This window comes from Podarcis vaucheri, assembly GCF_965113315.1.
Source record: "Podarcis vaucheri genome assembly, chromosome: 6".
NCBI classification, from domain to species: Eukaryota; Metazoa; Chordata; class Lepidosauria; order Squamata; family Lacertidae; genus Podarcis; species Podarcis vaucheri.
This window is the reverse complement of record NC_138764.1, coordinates 72780828-72796430: the sequence shown is the minus strand read 5'-3', so window position 1 is coordinate 72796430 and position 15603 is coordinate 72780828. Positions and strand designations below refer to the sequence as shown.

Genomic DNA, 15603 nt, shown 5'->3' with positions numbered 1-15603 from the left:
GTCGCAACTGCGCCTCTTCAAGCGGCTTTAAGAAAAAAACGCAAGACGTTTTCGTCTTGCGAAGCAAGCCCATAGGGAAATTCGTCTAGCGAAGCAACGCAAAACCGAAAACCCCTTTCGTCTAGCGAGTTTTTCGTCTTGCGAGGCATTCGCCTTGCGGGGCACCACTGTAACTATTAGTCACCAAAAAAAAGAAAAAATGTTTTATTCCAGCTAGGTGGATATAGATCAAGATAGCATCTCTTTGCTTAACAATCCTATTTTCTTCTTAGGAAGCCTTTGGATTCATTGAAAGAGGTGATGTTGTAAAGGAGATATTCTTTCACTATAGCGAATTTAAAGGTGACCTAGAAGCCTTACAGCCTGGTGATGATGTGGAGTTCACAATCAAAGACAGAAATGTAAGACCAAATTTCTTAACTCCAACTTAAATTGTAAATGCATGACATTGCAGGAACTTCCTTAAATGTCTCCATTAGTTTGTTGTTTGACCTATTGTTGGTCCTTGTAACTACTTAACCAGTTGACTATTTGGCTTAATTTTCTGCTTATAGGGTAAAGAAGTTGCAACTGATGTAAGACTTTTGCCTCAAGGAACTGTTATTTTTGAAGATATCAGCATTGAACACTTTGAGGGAACAGTAACCAAAGTAATTCCAAAAGTACCCAACAAAAATCAGGTATCAAATATCTTACATTACTGTGTACAGAAATTTATTTGTAAACGTTTATTTTAAAGTACTTTGATAGTCTGTGACACTGAGCAAATTCAGTAAAGGGAGACAAATTGGGGAAATCATTAATGAAAGAGGCATCCTTGGGTGCTACAATGGAAGATGGAACTTGTTCAGCTCTCAGTTGATGTTTTAAAACTGTACAATCCAGGAAAGCTCTAATGTGGCCTTTCTTTTGTACTCTGATCAGAATGACCCATTACCTGGGCGTATAAAAGTAGACTTTGTGATTCCTAAAGAACTTCCATTTGGAGACAAAGATACAAAATCAAAGGTGACGCTGTTGGAAGGTGACCACGTTAGATTCAACATTTCAACAGATCGGCGTGACAAATTGGAACGAGCCACTAATATTGAAGTTCTTCCCAATACTTTCCAACTCACTAATGAGGCTAGAGAAATGGTAAGTAATTAAAACTGCATGCCATGTCTACTTTCATAGGAGTATGTTCCATTGAACTCAGTGAGAATTCTATAGAGATCTACTCAGATGTAAGTGTTCTACACAGAGAAATAGGATATAATTACTGTTGCCTCTTTTAGCATTGTTGGTACTGTAGAACGATGCTAGATTTATGTAGCAATGAACACTGAAATAGTCATGAGAAGTTGCCTGAATCTTCAGCATGTTGTATTTCTCCTGGCTACGTGAGGAATTATTTTCCAAGGAAGCCTTTGATAGAAGATACGGCGAGCTGCAGTTTTACAGAATTCTAACTTTAGTTCTATATGTCTATATACATATTATAAATACATTTCCATGGGCACAACAGAACATCCTCATCCTCTCCTGTCCCCTCCAGCCCTTGTGCACCCTCCGATTCCCAACCTCTGGGTGGTTGGGAAACCCTCTGGAGCAGATTTGGGGGGTGGGGTCTTGGTAGTGGAGAGGAAATGGAAGTCATTTATTTTTTAGATAAGTGACCAAGAAATATAATAATAAGCATGATGATGGGAGGGCATTCTGGTGCTGAATTGCTCCCATGGAGAAGGGAGTACATGAAACTTGCATTTGTAAAAGAGAAATTTTTCTGCTTTACATATCCCGTTTTAAAGGAAACGTGTAGCAGGAATTGCATTGAAATCCTTCTGTTGCCTCTTTCCACTTAACTTTATCTCAGTTTTCAGAAGGAGTTTTGCATCTTAAAAACTGATGTTAAAATTCATAGAGCAATTTGAGCTTAACTCAAAGGCTTCCAAGTTCAGAGCCGTGTTGGGACTTGTACAGCTAGTTGCACAATGTTTTGAATCCTCCATCTGAGAATACAGTTATTTTCAATGAATAATGCCTCACAGTTTTTTCTGAGGAATTAGAGTGAGAAAAGGAAGAAAAAGCTTTGTGGGAAGGAAACAGTTCACTGAGATATTGTCTGCTTGCTCTGGATTTGTCTTAGAGTTTTCCTAAAAACTACCATTTATCTGAGTCAATGAGGTTTTTATGCTCTTCCATTGTAGGGTTTTTCTGGCCGGGGGGGGGGGAGTGCTGGGCACAAATTACTGCCATAGATGTGTCATTATTTTATAACATTTATTTTCCACTTGGTTCACATGTGGCTTGAGTTCTCTCATTGACTTATTAGGCTGATAACTGTTTTTTAAGGCAAGGAGAGAATGCCTAGAGCCAGGGGTAGGCAACCTAAGGCCCAGTGGGGGCCGGATGCAGCTCATTCGCCTTCTCAATCTGGCTTGCGGACGGTCCAGGAATCAGCGTGTTTTTACATGGGTAGAATGTGTCCTTTTATTTAAAATGCATCTCTGGGTTATTTGTGGGGCATATGAATACGTTCATTCCCCCCCCCCTCAAAAAAAAATAGTCCAGCCCCCCACATGGTCTGAAGGACAGTGGACCAGCCCACGGCTGAAAAAGGTTGCTGACCCCTGGCCTAGAGCATTGTGGACTAGATGATATTCTGTTGTACCTGACAGATATCCTCTAAGGCAGGGTTTCCCAAACTTGGGTCTCCAGCTGTGTTTGGACTACAGTTCCTATCATCCCTGACCACTGGTCCTGCTAGCTAGGGATGATGGGAGTTGTAGTCTGAAAACAGCTGGAGACCCAAGTTTGGGAGTCCCTGCTCTAAGGATTCTTCATCAGCTATAGTTACTGACCTATGTGTTGCATCCACAGGGTGTGATTGCCGCAATGAGGGATGGCTTTGGTTTCATTAAATGTGTTGACAGAGATGCCCGCATGTTCTTTCACTTCAGTGAAATTCTAGATGGCAACCAGCTCCACATTTCAGATGAAGTAGAATTTACTGTGGTTCCTGTAAGTACAATTTTGTGCAATTTAAGTTTACCAACTTCATGTTGCTTCAGGTCATTTATTTATATTTGCTGACTTACTATACTTCATTATTATCTTTCATCTAATGAGATCTCAAGATTGCTTACTGTTCGAATTAAAGCAGAGATAAAACTAATAATGAAAACAGCCAAATAAAATAAAACAATACAGTATCAGCTGCAGAATTCAGTCACTTTTTATCAATTTCATGACCTTCCTCTTCCAGGATATGCTGTCTGCTCAAAGAAATCATGCTATAAGGATTAAGAAACTTCCAAAAGGCACTGTTTCATTCCACACCCAGTCAGATAATCGTTTTGTGGGCACTATAGAAAAGGAAGCCACTTCTGCCAAATCCACTAGTCCAAATAAAGGCAAAGAGAAGGTAATACTGCCTGGGGTTTTTCTTCTGTTTCTCTGTAAAATAATAACTGAAAACTTCTATAAAGATTAGACAAGGAGTATATTTATAAACATTCTCTGGCTGAAGATAACAGTTTCCGTACCTTTATTTTTAATGTGTCCTTTGAGATGGATAAACACACATATTCCAACAAGATAATGGAAGTACAAAAGCTGGTCTTGCAAGTGTGTCTAAACCTGATTTACTTAGTGTGGTTGCAAGGTTTGGGTTTTCTATAAGCATAATGTAGATTCTTTTTGGTTGTAGAAATAAACATAGGTGCTGAATCTTAAGAGCATCTCTCTGCTATGAACTAATTCTTATACCAAGTATCTAGTTGAAACATACCTGTTGCATTAATCTTCCTCATTGCTAAAATAGTTTAGGGCTTGTAATTAAATCCTGATTACACTAATGCTAGCAATATCTCTGTTCAGTGGAAACTAGGTAATATATATTTCAGAAACTGGTCATGAGTTACCTAATTGATACTACTTCCCTTACTACTACTTTATACTAAGTATAAAAAGATAGGTTAGGCTTTCTTGAAGTTCCAATAGTGATTGGTTATACATCATTTTTCAAAATGAGGCGTTTCCCTATATAAATACATCTGTGTCAAAACTAGTGAATTTCATGATTACAAAACTTAGTATATTTTCTGCCACTGAATACCTATGTTCACACTACCAGTTCACATTTGTATTGACTGTCAGGCTGTGGTCTATTGGAAAAAGTTAAATTCCTTCAGTTTTGATCCTTTTATATTTTATTTCCTCTCCCCCTGCCCCACTTTTAGGAAGCTGAAGAGGGAATAATTGCTTATGATGATTGTGGGGAGAAGCTGACTATTCCCTATCAGGCTAAAGATGTGGAAGGATCTACTTCTCCTCAGATAGGAGATAAGGTAATATGCATACTGTTTTTAAAAATGTAAGAATGCCCATGATTGGGTAAAATACTTCTAGAGATCCTTCTTGGTTTTTCAGTTTTCACTATCTGTGTTGATTTGTAATTATTACCTCATTAAAAAGGTAAAGGTACCCGTGCCCGTACGGGCCAGTCGTGTCCGACTCTAGGGTTGCGTGCTCATCTCGCGCTAGAGGCCGTGAGCCGGCGCTGTCCGAAGACACTTCCGGGTCACGTGGCCAGTGTGACGATGCTGCAGCTGGCGAGCCAGCACCAGCGCAGCACACGGAAACGCCGTTTACCTTCCCGCTGTAAAGCGGTACCTATTTATCTACTTGCACTAAGGGGTGCTTTCGAACTGCTAGGTGGGCAGGAGCTGGGACCAAACGACGGGAGCTCACCCCGCCGCAGGGATTCGAACCGCCGACCATACGATCGGCAAGTCCTAGGCACTGAGGTTTTACCCACAGCGCCACCCGCGTCCCTATTACCTCATTACCTCCTTAATATTATTAGAGTATACTGAGAACTGGTGCATAGTTGTGGCCTCTCTTCAGAAGTTGAGAACCATTCAGGCTATGAACCTTACACCAACATCTTGTGTCCCTGGATTAAGATTTGTTTAAGGCTGCTTTTGTGTAATACATTTTTTAAAAAATAAGATCTCAACAAAAAACAATGGTGTCACTATGAAAGACTGTTGTGAATTAGTATGTGAATTCCTTCTCTTGTTTGGCTACAAATGAGACTGCTGATGTTCAACTTTAAATGGCATAATAAGAGAGTACTGACTTCAGCCCTTGATAATTGAATAGCCTCAGTGAGGGAATTTTCAAAAGAGAGCTAATACTACCATAAGTTGTTTTCACTTCTGAGAAAAAGCAAAATGTCCCATTAGATTACTTCCAGAAGTGCATGTGATCTTCCCAATCCTAGAAGGCATTTTATTTTGTCTGATATCTTTTCCCAAATAGGTTGAGTTTACAGTCTGTGAAGTGAAGAGAACTGGGTTGCAAACAGCTACATCTGTAAGAATGCTTGGTAGAAACTACAGTTCAAAAAGGCTTTTAGGATATGTGGCAACTCTAAAGGATAACTTTGGATTTATTGAAACAGCCAATCACGATAAGGAGATTTTCTTCCATTACAGGCAAGTTGATTAGTATAAGAGTTTGTTGCATATTAAATCAGGTATGGTACAGGCCAGATGAAGCAGCTTCTACATGGTCCATACAGCAGCACACAGGAGTCTCCACATCACCACTGACTGTTCCTTGAGACTACTAACAGTAATGTGGAGGTGCTCTGTATATTGGAAGGGGATCCATGTGGTCAGCTCTTGCATCATGATGTCATGTGCTGCATTCCCCATATGGAAACCGTTACCATCTCATTTAAGTGTGCTCCAGTGGTTCTGAAAAGTGGGAACCTCCTTTGGTGTACATAGAACATCTGGAAGGAGGATGAAAATTTCCAGTGAGGGCACAGAATTCTGAGACAGGTGGAGTCTTCCTTCACCAGCCATAACAATTGGGTTGAGTTGAATGCCTGCTAGCAGAAGATACTCATTGACTCATAATTGGATTTGTGACTGTAACTACTGCTCCCCAAACAGATTTAGGATGCTGTGGCAGAAGCATTGTTCTACTTGTATAATGCCAGTGCTGGATTAGTGTCTGGATCCCCTGATCTTTGCACACAGTAGCAAGCAAGAGTCCCTGTGCGTCCTGCTGTGGAACAGATGGTTAATACTGAGTTGGTTGGTTTGCAGGGTAGAATAGCATGCTTTGTCTGCTCCCCGCAGACTGCATGTTAACCTTAATGTGAAAAAATCTTCCTATAATCCCCAAAAAAGTGGAACATGAGTGCTCTACGCAGCAGGGATGGATAATCTCAGACCTGGGTGCCCTGCAAGCCTCTGTCTGGCTCATGCTATACAGCAGGGACGTCCAACTCCCAAGAAACAGCGATCTACTCCTAGAGAGAAAAAACTGGCAGTGATCTACCCTTGGGCAGGGAGTTCAGAGTTGTTGAGTGTGGATAATTAAAATGAATCACTCACCAACAACACAGCCGCTAACAGAAGAACACACACTAAACACGACGCAGGGAAAGACCAAGCAGGGAGTGGGACAGAGACATGATTCTAAAGTCCAGCGATAAGGATCCCATGATCATCCGGGGATCGACCTGTCGATCACGATCCACCGGTTGGACATCCCTGCTATACAGCAACAGACACACCCATTGGTATTCCGCTGCGCCAGAAGCGGTTTAGTCATGCTGGCTGCATGATGCAAGATGAGCGTCACACCCCATAGTCGCCTTTGACTGGACTTAACTGTCCAGAGGTCCTTTACCCTTTACCTTTACAAAGCTTATCAAAAATATTATTCCAGTGTATGTGTGTAACAAGTTAAAGACCTTTCAGTCACTGGCAATAGCAAAATAGATATACAGTGGTACCCCGAGTTACAAACTTTTCTAACCTAGAAGAGTTACCTCGAGTTGAGAACTTTGTCCCAGGATGAGAATGGAAATCATGTGCCGGTGGCGCAGCAGCAGCAAGAGGCCCCATTAGTGAAAGCACGCCTCTAGTTAAGAATAGTTTCAGGTTAAGAACGGACCTCCAGAACAAATTAAGTTTGTAACTAGAGGTACCACTGTAGCTTTGATATATTGCTCTCTAAACTGGACTACATCTCCCATTGTCTCTGACTAGTAGTTGTGCTTAGTTAGGCTAATGTGAGTTGTACAGCATATGTTGAGGGCATAGGTTTTTTGCTCCTATACTAGTGACATAAGCATCCCCACTTTATATATGCTGCATATTCACACTTTATAAGTTTATTCTGATTTACACAAATAACGGTTGATGTAAAAAATACTCATGGAAGATCCATTTGTAATGTTATTGATAGTGGCATGCTATGGGTGTTGCATAGGGCTCTTATATAAAGTAAACATTTGACCTCTGATTAATAAATGAGGTCTTCTACATGATATGCAGCCTGCTGCACTGTGAATGCTTGAAAATAAATTAGATTCTCAAGATCATCCCATTTGTATTGGTTTGCTAAAAATGTAAATTTGTTGGGATGGCATTCTTGTTTACATTTATGCATACTCAAGATTTCTTTATAATTGTTTGTAGTGAATTCTGTGGTGATATCGATAGCCTGGAACTTGGCGATATGGTTGAATACAGCTTATCAAAAGGCAAAGGAAACAAAGTCAGTGCAGAGAAAGTGAACAAGACACATGCAGGTAAAGCTGTTTTTAAATTTCTTTTAAAGCCAAATATTGGTACTCAAATGGTATGTACTTGGTGCTGACAATTTTGTGGATGCCTGCTTGTTGTATTTATCCCAGGTTTGAAAAACAGAAACTTAATTCCAGCCTCGGACTGTTCCACTGTAATGGTTTATTACCCAAAACTAGAAGTGATAATTAGATCTGTCTTGGTTGCCTGAGGGCAATTCTTGCTTAGAAACAAGGCTAATTACAAACCTGTTCTATTAGTGTTTTGGATTAGATAAAACTAACACATATATGACATGAAAAGCAGGACAAAGGGGGTAAATAAGTTGACAGCAGCTGCTGCAACTACCACTGCTGCTGTGAAAACAGTAAAAAGATTGCATTTTAAAACAAAACCTTCTCGCTTGGGAACCCCACAAAAGATTTTGTCAAGTGTGGAGTACAAATCAATCAATCAATCATGATATCATAATGATGTATGATTGGCAGATGGCTGGCTCCATGCACCTGTCATATTTGGTCTGTGAGGCTGATCCTGATCAGGATCTAGCCCATGGAACCCAAAAGGTTCCTTACCCTTGCTATAAAGTGTTGTTTGGTATATATGGTATTTTGACTGAAGTGTGGGAACCTTACTGTCTTCATATGGGTTTCAGATTCTGATATAAAATATTTTGGAACGCTGTATTGGAAACTGAATAGCAAGGATATAGAACTAAAAGACTTTACCCTATAATTGCCACAAATTGGAGAATTGCACTACTCAATATTGGGAAACACTGCAGTAGAAAAATTGACAGTGTAGCGACCCAGTGAGCATATTTAAACTTCCGTGCTAGATATGTAGTGTTACATCTTAGAATGTATTTGGGGAGTTGCACATTGGAATGTGATCCCATCAGGTTCCATATATAAGGAAAACGTGAAGTGCATAGTTAGGTGTGCTTTGTGCCCTTCCCAAACATATGAAGAAAAGCCAGTACTGACAGTATGTGGATGAATTTCTGTTTTCAGAATTGTCAGAGACTTTCCCATGACATCTAGTGATGTACTACTGTGTTTCCAGATAGCAAATATTAGGAAAATTATTAAGGGCTAACTTTCTACCTAGATTCTATTCCCACCCCCTTGCATTTTGCAAACCTGCTACTTTTAGATTTCCATAACTTTAGCCATGGTAGGACAGGTTTTACTTGATACAGGGTGACTCTTCTAAGCTCCATAAAGTTATTTGGGAAAGATTGCCATTTGTAATGCGGATGACCTTGTTTTATAGTGAATGGCATCACAGATGAGGCTGATCCAGCTGTTTACACGGGTAAAGTAATTCGTCCTCTCAGGAGTGTAGATCCCACCCAGACTGAATACCAGGGAATGATTGAAGTCATGGAAGATGGTGAGTAGTGTGCCTTTCCAGTAGTATGCTGATCTAATTCCATAGTTGGTTTGGTACCCTAATGAATCTTTCTAGAAAAGTTGGTTGAAGTGAGACTTGCATGTTACAATGTGATGTCTAAATGACATGGAAGCTGCTACTTCAGAATTCTTAACCATGACACGTCTTTGTGTTATGCTTGTTTCTCCAGGAGAAATGAAAGGTGAAGTCTATCCTTTTGGAATTGTTGGTATGGCAAACAAGGGGGACTGTCTGCAAAAAGGAGAAACCGTAAAGTTCCAGCTTTGTGTCCTTGGTCAAAATGGACAAACAATGGCTTGTAACATTACACATTTCCGCAGAGCCACCGTGGAATGTGTGAAAGATCAGGTGAGAGGACTTCTTGAGATGTCTTTGCTGTTTGTGTGATTTTTCTGCATTAGGGCCTCCTCTGTTTAAATACTGGAAGGAAATTATTGGAATATAGCATTCTTGTTCTTTTGCACCCAGCTAGATTTTGAAGGCCCCAAGTTTGACCTTCAAGCAGTTGAATTAGCTGAATTTATAACTTTCATTTGGGTGTAAAAGACAAGATTACAGTTCTTGAATCTTGATAGAAGCCAGGAAGTATGAAAATAATATTGATCATGGAGAGACCTGTTACAAATGTTTTCTCTTTTAGTATCTTATTGGGCGGGGTTAAAATGTTTTTCAAAAAATGAGGTCTGCATCCCCTTTTGTCAGGAAACGTTTAAGATGATAGTAGAATCCATTTATTTCAGTGGGTCTACTTTGAGTATGACTATCATTGGATATCACCCTAAATAGTCTAAATTATGTGCTGTCTCTAAATAAATTCCAGTCCTACTTGTAAACAATTTGATTGCTCATGTTGTGCAATTGATAAGACAATTTCCATTCCTTTTTCAGTTTGGTTTCATAAACTATGAAGTGGGTGACAGCAAAAAGCTCTTTTTTCACGTGAAAGAAGTTCAGGATGGTGTGGAACTGCAGGCTGGTGACGAAGTAGAGTTTTCAGTCATCCTCAATCAACGCACAGGGAAATGCAGTGCCTGTAATGTGTGGCGTGTTAGGTAAGCAAAAGATACAAATTTACCTTACTCTCTTGCGGGGGGGGGGGAACCAAGCAATCCTGATCTGATTTCTTTATAGGAAATTGGCAAACATCCTTGAGCTGCCTCAAGTTTGAATCTTGAAAGTAGCTGCTGATGAACAAATTATTGAAAATCTATTAAGCTTTGTGTATAGGGGCCTTTCAGTGGCCCTTCTTTCCCTTCTTTGTACCACATGGGATGAGTTAATGTTGAGGGTGTTGGTTTAAAAGGAAAAATTGGGAAAGAGGAGGAGGAAATTGTCCTACCTTGACCAAACAGGTTATACATACTCCGTTTATTGATTCTCTTCATTTATAGCAGCCTTCCCCAGATGCACTCCAGATGTTTTGGACTAGATAGCTATCATCAGCCTCTGCCAGCACAGCCATGTTGGCAAGAACTGATAGTTCTAGCCCAGTAGTGCCACATCAAAGATGTCTTTCATGAGCTGATTTCTTTAGCATTCAACATACATCTGTTTGGGTTTTCCCCTCTGTTCGTTAATAAACTTTTAATGTTCTATTTCTTCACCTGTTCCTTTCAGGAACTCATTTTACGCATTTGTAAAGCTTGAAATACTACTGTGCCACTCATTTCCAAAACCTTTAAAAAAACCATCAGTACTCCAGATACTGTGCAAGGAGCATTTCCTAAATGTATTAATTCCTTGAGTAGTTACTCTTTATGTATTTTGTTCTATCAGCTCTTTAACATCCTATTCTCCCATGTTTTTTTGGATCTGCGAAACATAATGGGTTGCAATCCTAATGTTTTGTGAACACATGATCACTCATACAACATGACTTACCTGTCCTCTTTTTTGTATTTCAACCTCCTTCATCCCCCCCAAAAAAGGTGCAGGGGATTGGGACTGAGGAGAGGTCTGGGGTGCAGCATATAGGGGCAGCAATGGGAAAACCAGAAATTGGGTGGGGCCATCTTGTGACAGCAAAGCTCCCTATATGCTGTAGTCATGGGGAGGGTTGGGAAAGCCGGGTTTTGTGAACAGTCTTCTACAGGCAACTCCCAGTTTACATGGGGGTTACGTTCCAAGGTACTGTGTGTTTTAAGTTAATTCATGTGCATTTGAAACCTTTTTTAAAAATTCAAACACCCCATTCCACCCCTTTTTGTGACTTTTGGGGTCACTTCTGGCTTCAGCGCAATGTGTGCGTGCACAGTCAGTCATATGTCGGGCACGCCTTAAGTGGTCCCTGCCTGTACTTGCATTTGGACACAAACCATTGTGTGCACAAAAATCACTATAGTTTCATTACTGTTTTCCTTCTCGGTTCTTTCTTACCCCATAATTCAGTTATCATTGGTGGTTTGTTTGTTTTTTAACATTAAGGCTGAAGCGCAGTTATACTTGCCCTAAAGGTTGTAGTATTAGTATCAGTGGAACCACTTCAAAACATTTTGATCTTATTCTACCATTCCAATTGTCATTCTTAGCACAAAATTGTATTTCATTTATTAGCTGCAGTATTTCTTTCATTGCACTTTTCTTGGCACTTTCACGTCTCCAACTTATGCTGTGGATTTCTTGCACTTTTTTGTTGTACTTCATGTTTTTGTAATCCTGTTTTTCTCATATTTTCTTGCTTCCTGTATTCCCATTACTGTTAGCTTTGCTTTGCCTGTGTGCAGAAACAGAAGATAGGCATTTCAAATTCTAACATATTTCCATTTTGTAATCATAGTTGATGAAAGGCTTTCACATGGTTTATGACTTCTGGGGGTTGGCTCAGTAGAAAGCTCACTTGCATTCCAAACAGCTTATCTTCTCTTTCACTTTGTGTGTATGCTCATTCCCCTCCTTTGCCTCTTGGAATCCTCAGATTGCACATACAGTCTGAGATTTTATCTAGATTTGAGAGAGATGTGGGTCTTTGGGTGGGAGAAACATTCTCAGGGATTCCCTTTACCTAATTTGGAGCCCCCTGCATTGGTCCACAACTTACTTAGTGAGGGGACTGTTCAGTACTAGTGTCTAATGAGAAATGTGCAAATACAGATTAATAATAGTTGAGCATTGTCTACATGCCAGAGTGCTAAAGATACTGGCAGTCCAGAAGCACACTTATATCTATTAAAGCTGCAGTCTTAACTCAGTGAAACTTTCATGCATGCCATGATTACTACCATGAGCATAATATTACTGCAGATTAGGAATGCATCTACCTGTTAGGATGCATTTTGATAATGGAATTTTATCCAACATCAAAACTACATTTATCATTGTAGGATGTCCATATATCTTGAACTGAATTCTCCTTCAAAATTAAACAGTTATTCCAGGGCAGTGTGGAAAAAGATACTAATAACCAGCATGAATGCTGTTATAGTAGAAAGTTGGCTTTTTCTCTCTTTAAAAAAAACACAACAAAACATTGAAATACACATCTACATGTTTCCCCATATGATTTAGTTTGTTTCTATTAACAGTGAAGGTGCTAAGGCCATAGCTGCTCCACGTCCTGATAGACTTGTTAATCGCTTAAAGAGCATTACTTTGGATGATGCCAGCGCTCCTCGTCTAACTGTTCTTCGTCAGCCAAGGGGACCGGATAATTCAAAGGTATGTTCTAGGATATTTGCCTGATGTGTGGTCATAACACTGGGATTTCCGCTTCTGTGACATACTGGATAAGAAGCCAAGCAACTTCCTTTTAATTAGTAGGAATTCTAGTAAATGTTAATCATCAGCAAAAGATGGAAGGACATAAAAATACTTTAGGAACTCAATTTTTCCCAAAGGCAGTTGAGACAGGATGCTGGATTTCTTAGGTTGCTGAGATTGTGAGTTGAACATGGAAGTACAAAGGACTTAAATGATAAACTGGAACACAGTGCAAGATTTTAGAGTGCCTCTTCTCTAGTGAGTGTAATTCCAAAATAAACGAAAGAGGGGGATAGAAAATAGTAGGAGTACATGAATGTGTGAGAAGATTTACTTACATACGAGAATGTAGGTAATGGGTCAGCCAAAAACCCTTTGAAAAAAGAGGGATTTGATGGGAGAGAAGAGGTACTAAATGTTTAAGTTATCTTAGAAGACCGGGAGACTGTCAGATTGCAGAGGATTCTATAAGAAAGTGCTGTCATTAGCAGGGATGTAACTGGCAGACCAGGGGCTAAAAAGACTTGGTAAAACTGGAGAGTTTTAACGGTAAAGATGTGGAGCCTCTGCTGATTTATTTATTTTTTTAAAGGATGCCAGTAAAGAGATTTGGGGAATATTGTGTACAGGAGTCTTCAGGGTTGGTGAGGGGACTAAGTGTTGTGTAAATTGTGGAAAAACTCCTCTGTGCTAAAGGGATCTAGTTCGAGAGGGAAAGGGCACCTCACACATCTTTAGGTTTTGTAGCAAAATATGTGCTATTTCTAGCAAAAGCAGTCAGTGGAGTCAAGAATAGAACTGGAAGGAAGGAAGGCAAGATTGCACGAATAAACAGTGCCCATGAGTTTGGAGCAAAGGGGGGAAGGAGCAAGCAGCTGGCAATTAGAAGTTGAGGTTAAGTCAGTGGAGGTTTCTATTTTTAGAAAATAGGATGTTTAAACATGGTAGAGACAGACAGAGAGACAGGTTAATAAGGAGTGATAGCAAGAGAGGTGGAATAGCATCAAGGGGGCATGTGGCATGATTGGGTGTGGACAGATGGCAGTGGAGGAGAGCATGTTATGAAAATGAATAAAGGATTTCCTTCTAATATGCTCAGTAGCAATATTGATTATATGTGACTGCTTGCAGCTCTCTTTACTTTCCTTATTCATGATTTCAAGTTCCAATTTAAACTCATTCAGTTACTTCACTATTTACAGGGATTTGGTGCAGAAAGAAAGATTCGTCAAGCTGGTGTTATCGACTAACTGGTCTCAAAGCAAATAACTATGTTGGAGCAAGTGGTGGGGTCTGGTGAAGGGTACTGAATATCCCCATATTCATCCCTTCCAAATTCTAAAGAGCTATTACACCAGTTTTAACACCTTCCTCATGTTATGTTTAAAAATAAATTTATGAAACAGTTTTAAAATATGCACAGTTGCATCCTGGAGAACCTAAGGTGGCGCCTTATAGTATCACGTGTTAGAAGCTTTTTGAATGGTGCATTTAACGCAACTGGTAACTGCAAATCTACTTTGCCTCTTTAAGTAAACATTATAGACAGTTCTACTCTGGTAGACCTTATGAAATTCTGCACTGAAAGGATATACATATATCTATCTATATATATATTTCCTTAATTCACATCTTGCCAAGGTGTTACAATGCCTTAGCTTTCAGTTGCTTTACTCTCTCTTAAGACAGGAGAGGTTAAGTTCCTGTTCATTCTGCTCTAGTTTTGAGGACCATATGAGGATGAATATACCAACTGTTTATATAGAATCCTGTATGAGCACTCAAACCAGTTCCTTAAGTTGATGGCCAAATGTTAAAATGTTTTGTATGTCTCATTTAAACTAAAGTCCATATAGCAAGCAACATTATCTCCTAGATCACATTGAAAGTATCTTCCAGAGTAGACTTGATAGTTTTTGTAATTATCTTCAATTAGCATGCACAGTGCAGAATTTCATAAGGATGAGGTGTGCCATCAGTGTGATAACTTAAAGATATTTAAAACAATGCACAAATTTGCTGCTGCTTAGAACACTGCAGCTTCTAAACCCAGTTTATTTTACTGAATAAAAAATTTAAAAAGTTGTGCCTGAAGTGAATACTTTTTTTTTTTTTTGCAGCCAGCACCCAGTGTACTGTAAAAGAATACTTAGGCTTTCCATAGCTGTATTGAGACTTTCATCAAGGTGAAATAGTTGATGTCTGTGTGCTTTTTTTTTTCTCCCTCCAGGCCCCTTCTCTCCCCTCCCTCCCCTTCCTCAGCCACACTTTATCAAGCGAGCAAACTAAATGATTGGTCTAAGTATTACTTTAACCAAAAAGATCAGGAGTTATTTTCTTTGAATAGAGGGCAGTACTGTGTTTTTTTCCCATGTTACCTCTATTCTCAATTTAGGGTTTTTCTTCTCTGGGAGATGCATTATCTTTGTAAAACAAACATTGCTTTCTCCAATTTTTCTGTTAATGGCGAAGAATGGAAATAGAATAAAGTTTTACTGATTTTGAAAAACTGCCTCAATCTTGTAACTCCTTCATTAAGACTATTCCTAGTCGCAAAATATACCCCATGTCGTATAGATCAGAGTTGACTAACTTCTGTATTCTCAGGCCATTCTAGACACTTTGTCCAGCCCCTGTAAGGATATCTGGCTCAATGAAGTGTTGTATCCTACTGGTAAGGGTTTCCACATGTCCTTGGATGGTATGAGGTCAGAAGCTGAGCACAGGTTGGCAAGGAACAGTGGTTTTTTCCCCAGGCAGGGGGGTCTCTTCCACACATCCCACAGTGAAATGGATGTCATACCAGTCACACTGGGTAACTGGAATTGAAATTGCCATGCCTAAGTAGAATTAGAATAATTTCAAGGAAAGCTTTGGGTTTTTAAAAGATAACACT

At 39.7% G+C, this 15603-nt stretch overlaps 1 protein-coding gene across 9 annotated transcripts in view; it reads left to right on the top strand.

The window, feature by feature from the left end:
- The window catches only part of CSDE1 (cold shock domain containing E1), a 29480-nt gene extending 14264 nt beyond the window's left edge, over positions 1–15216 (top strand). For all 9 annotated transcript variants that reach the window (XM_082226954.1, XM_082226955.1, XM_082226953.1 and 6 more), the window contains 13 exons: positions 273–401; positions 555–680; positions 925–1137; positions 2863–3003; positions 3248–3406; positions 4224–4331; positions 5308–5483; positions 7488–7600; positions 8871–8990; positions 9181–9359; positions 9900–10063; positions 12533–12665; positions 13910–15216. In XM_082226954.1, the coding sequence (XP_082083080.1) occupies positions 273–401; positions 555–680; positions 925–1137; positions 2863–3003; positions 3248–3406; positions 4224–4331; positions 5308–5483; positions 7488–7600; positions 8871–8990; positions 9181–9359; positions 9900–10063; positions 12533–12665; positions 13910–13957 (1809 nt within the window). In that variant the 3' untranslated portion in view covers positions 13958–15216. The remainder of the gene's footprint in view (positions 1–272; positions 402–554; positions 681–924; positions 1138–2862; positions 3004–3247; positions 3407–4223; positions 4332–5307; positions 5484–7487; positions 7601–8870; positions 8991–9180; positions 9360–9899; positions 10064–12532; positions 12666–13909) is intronic.
- Positions 15217–15603: the final 387 nt, after the last annotated feature.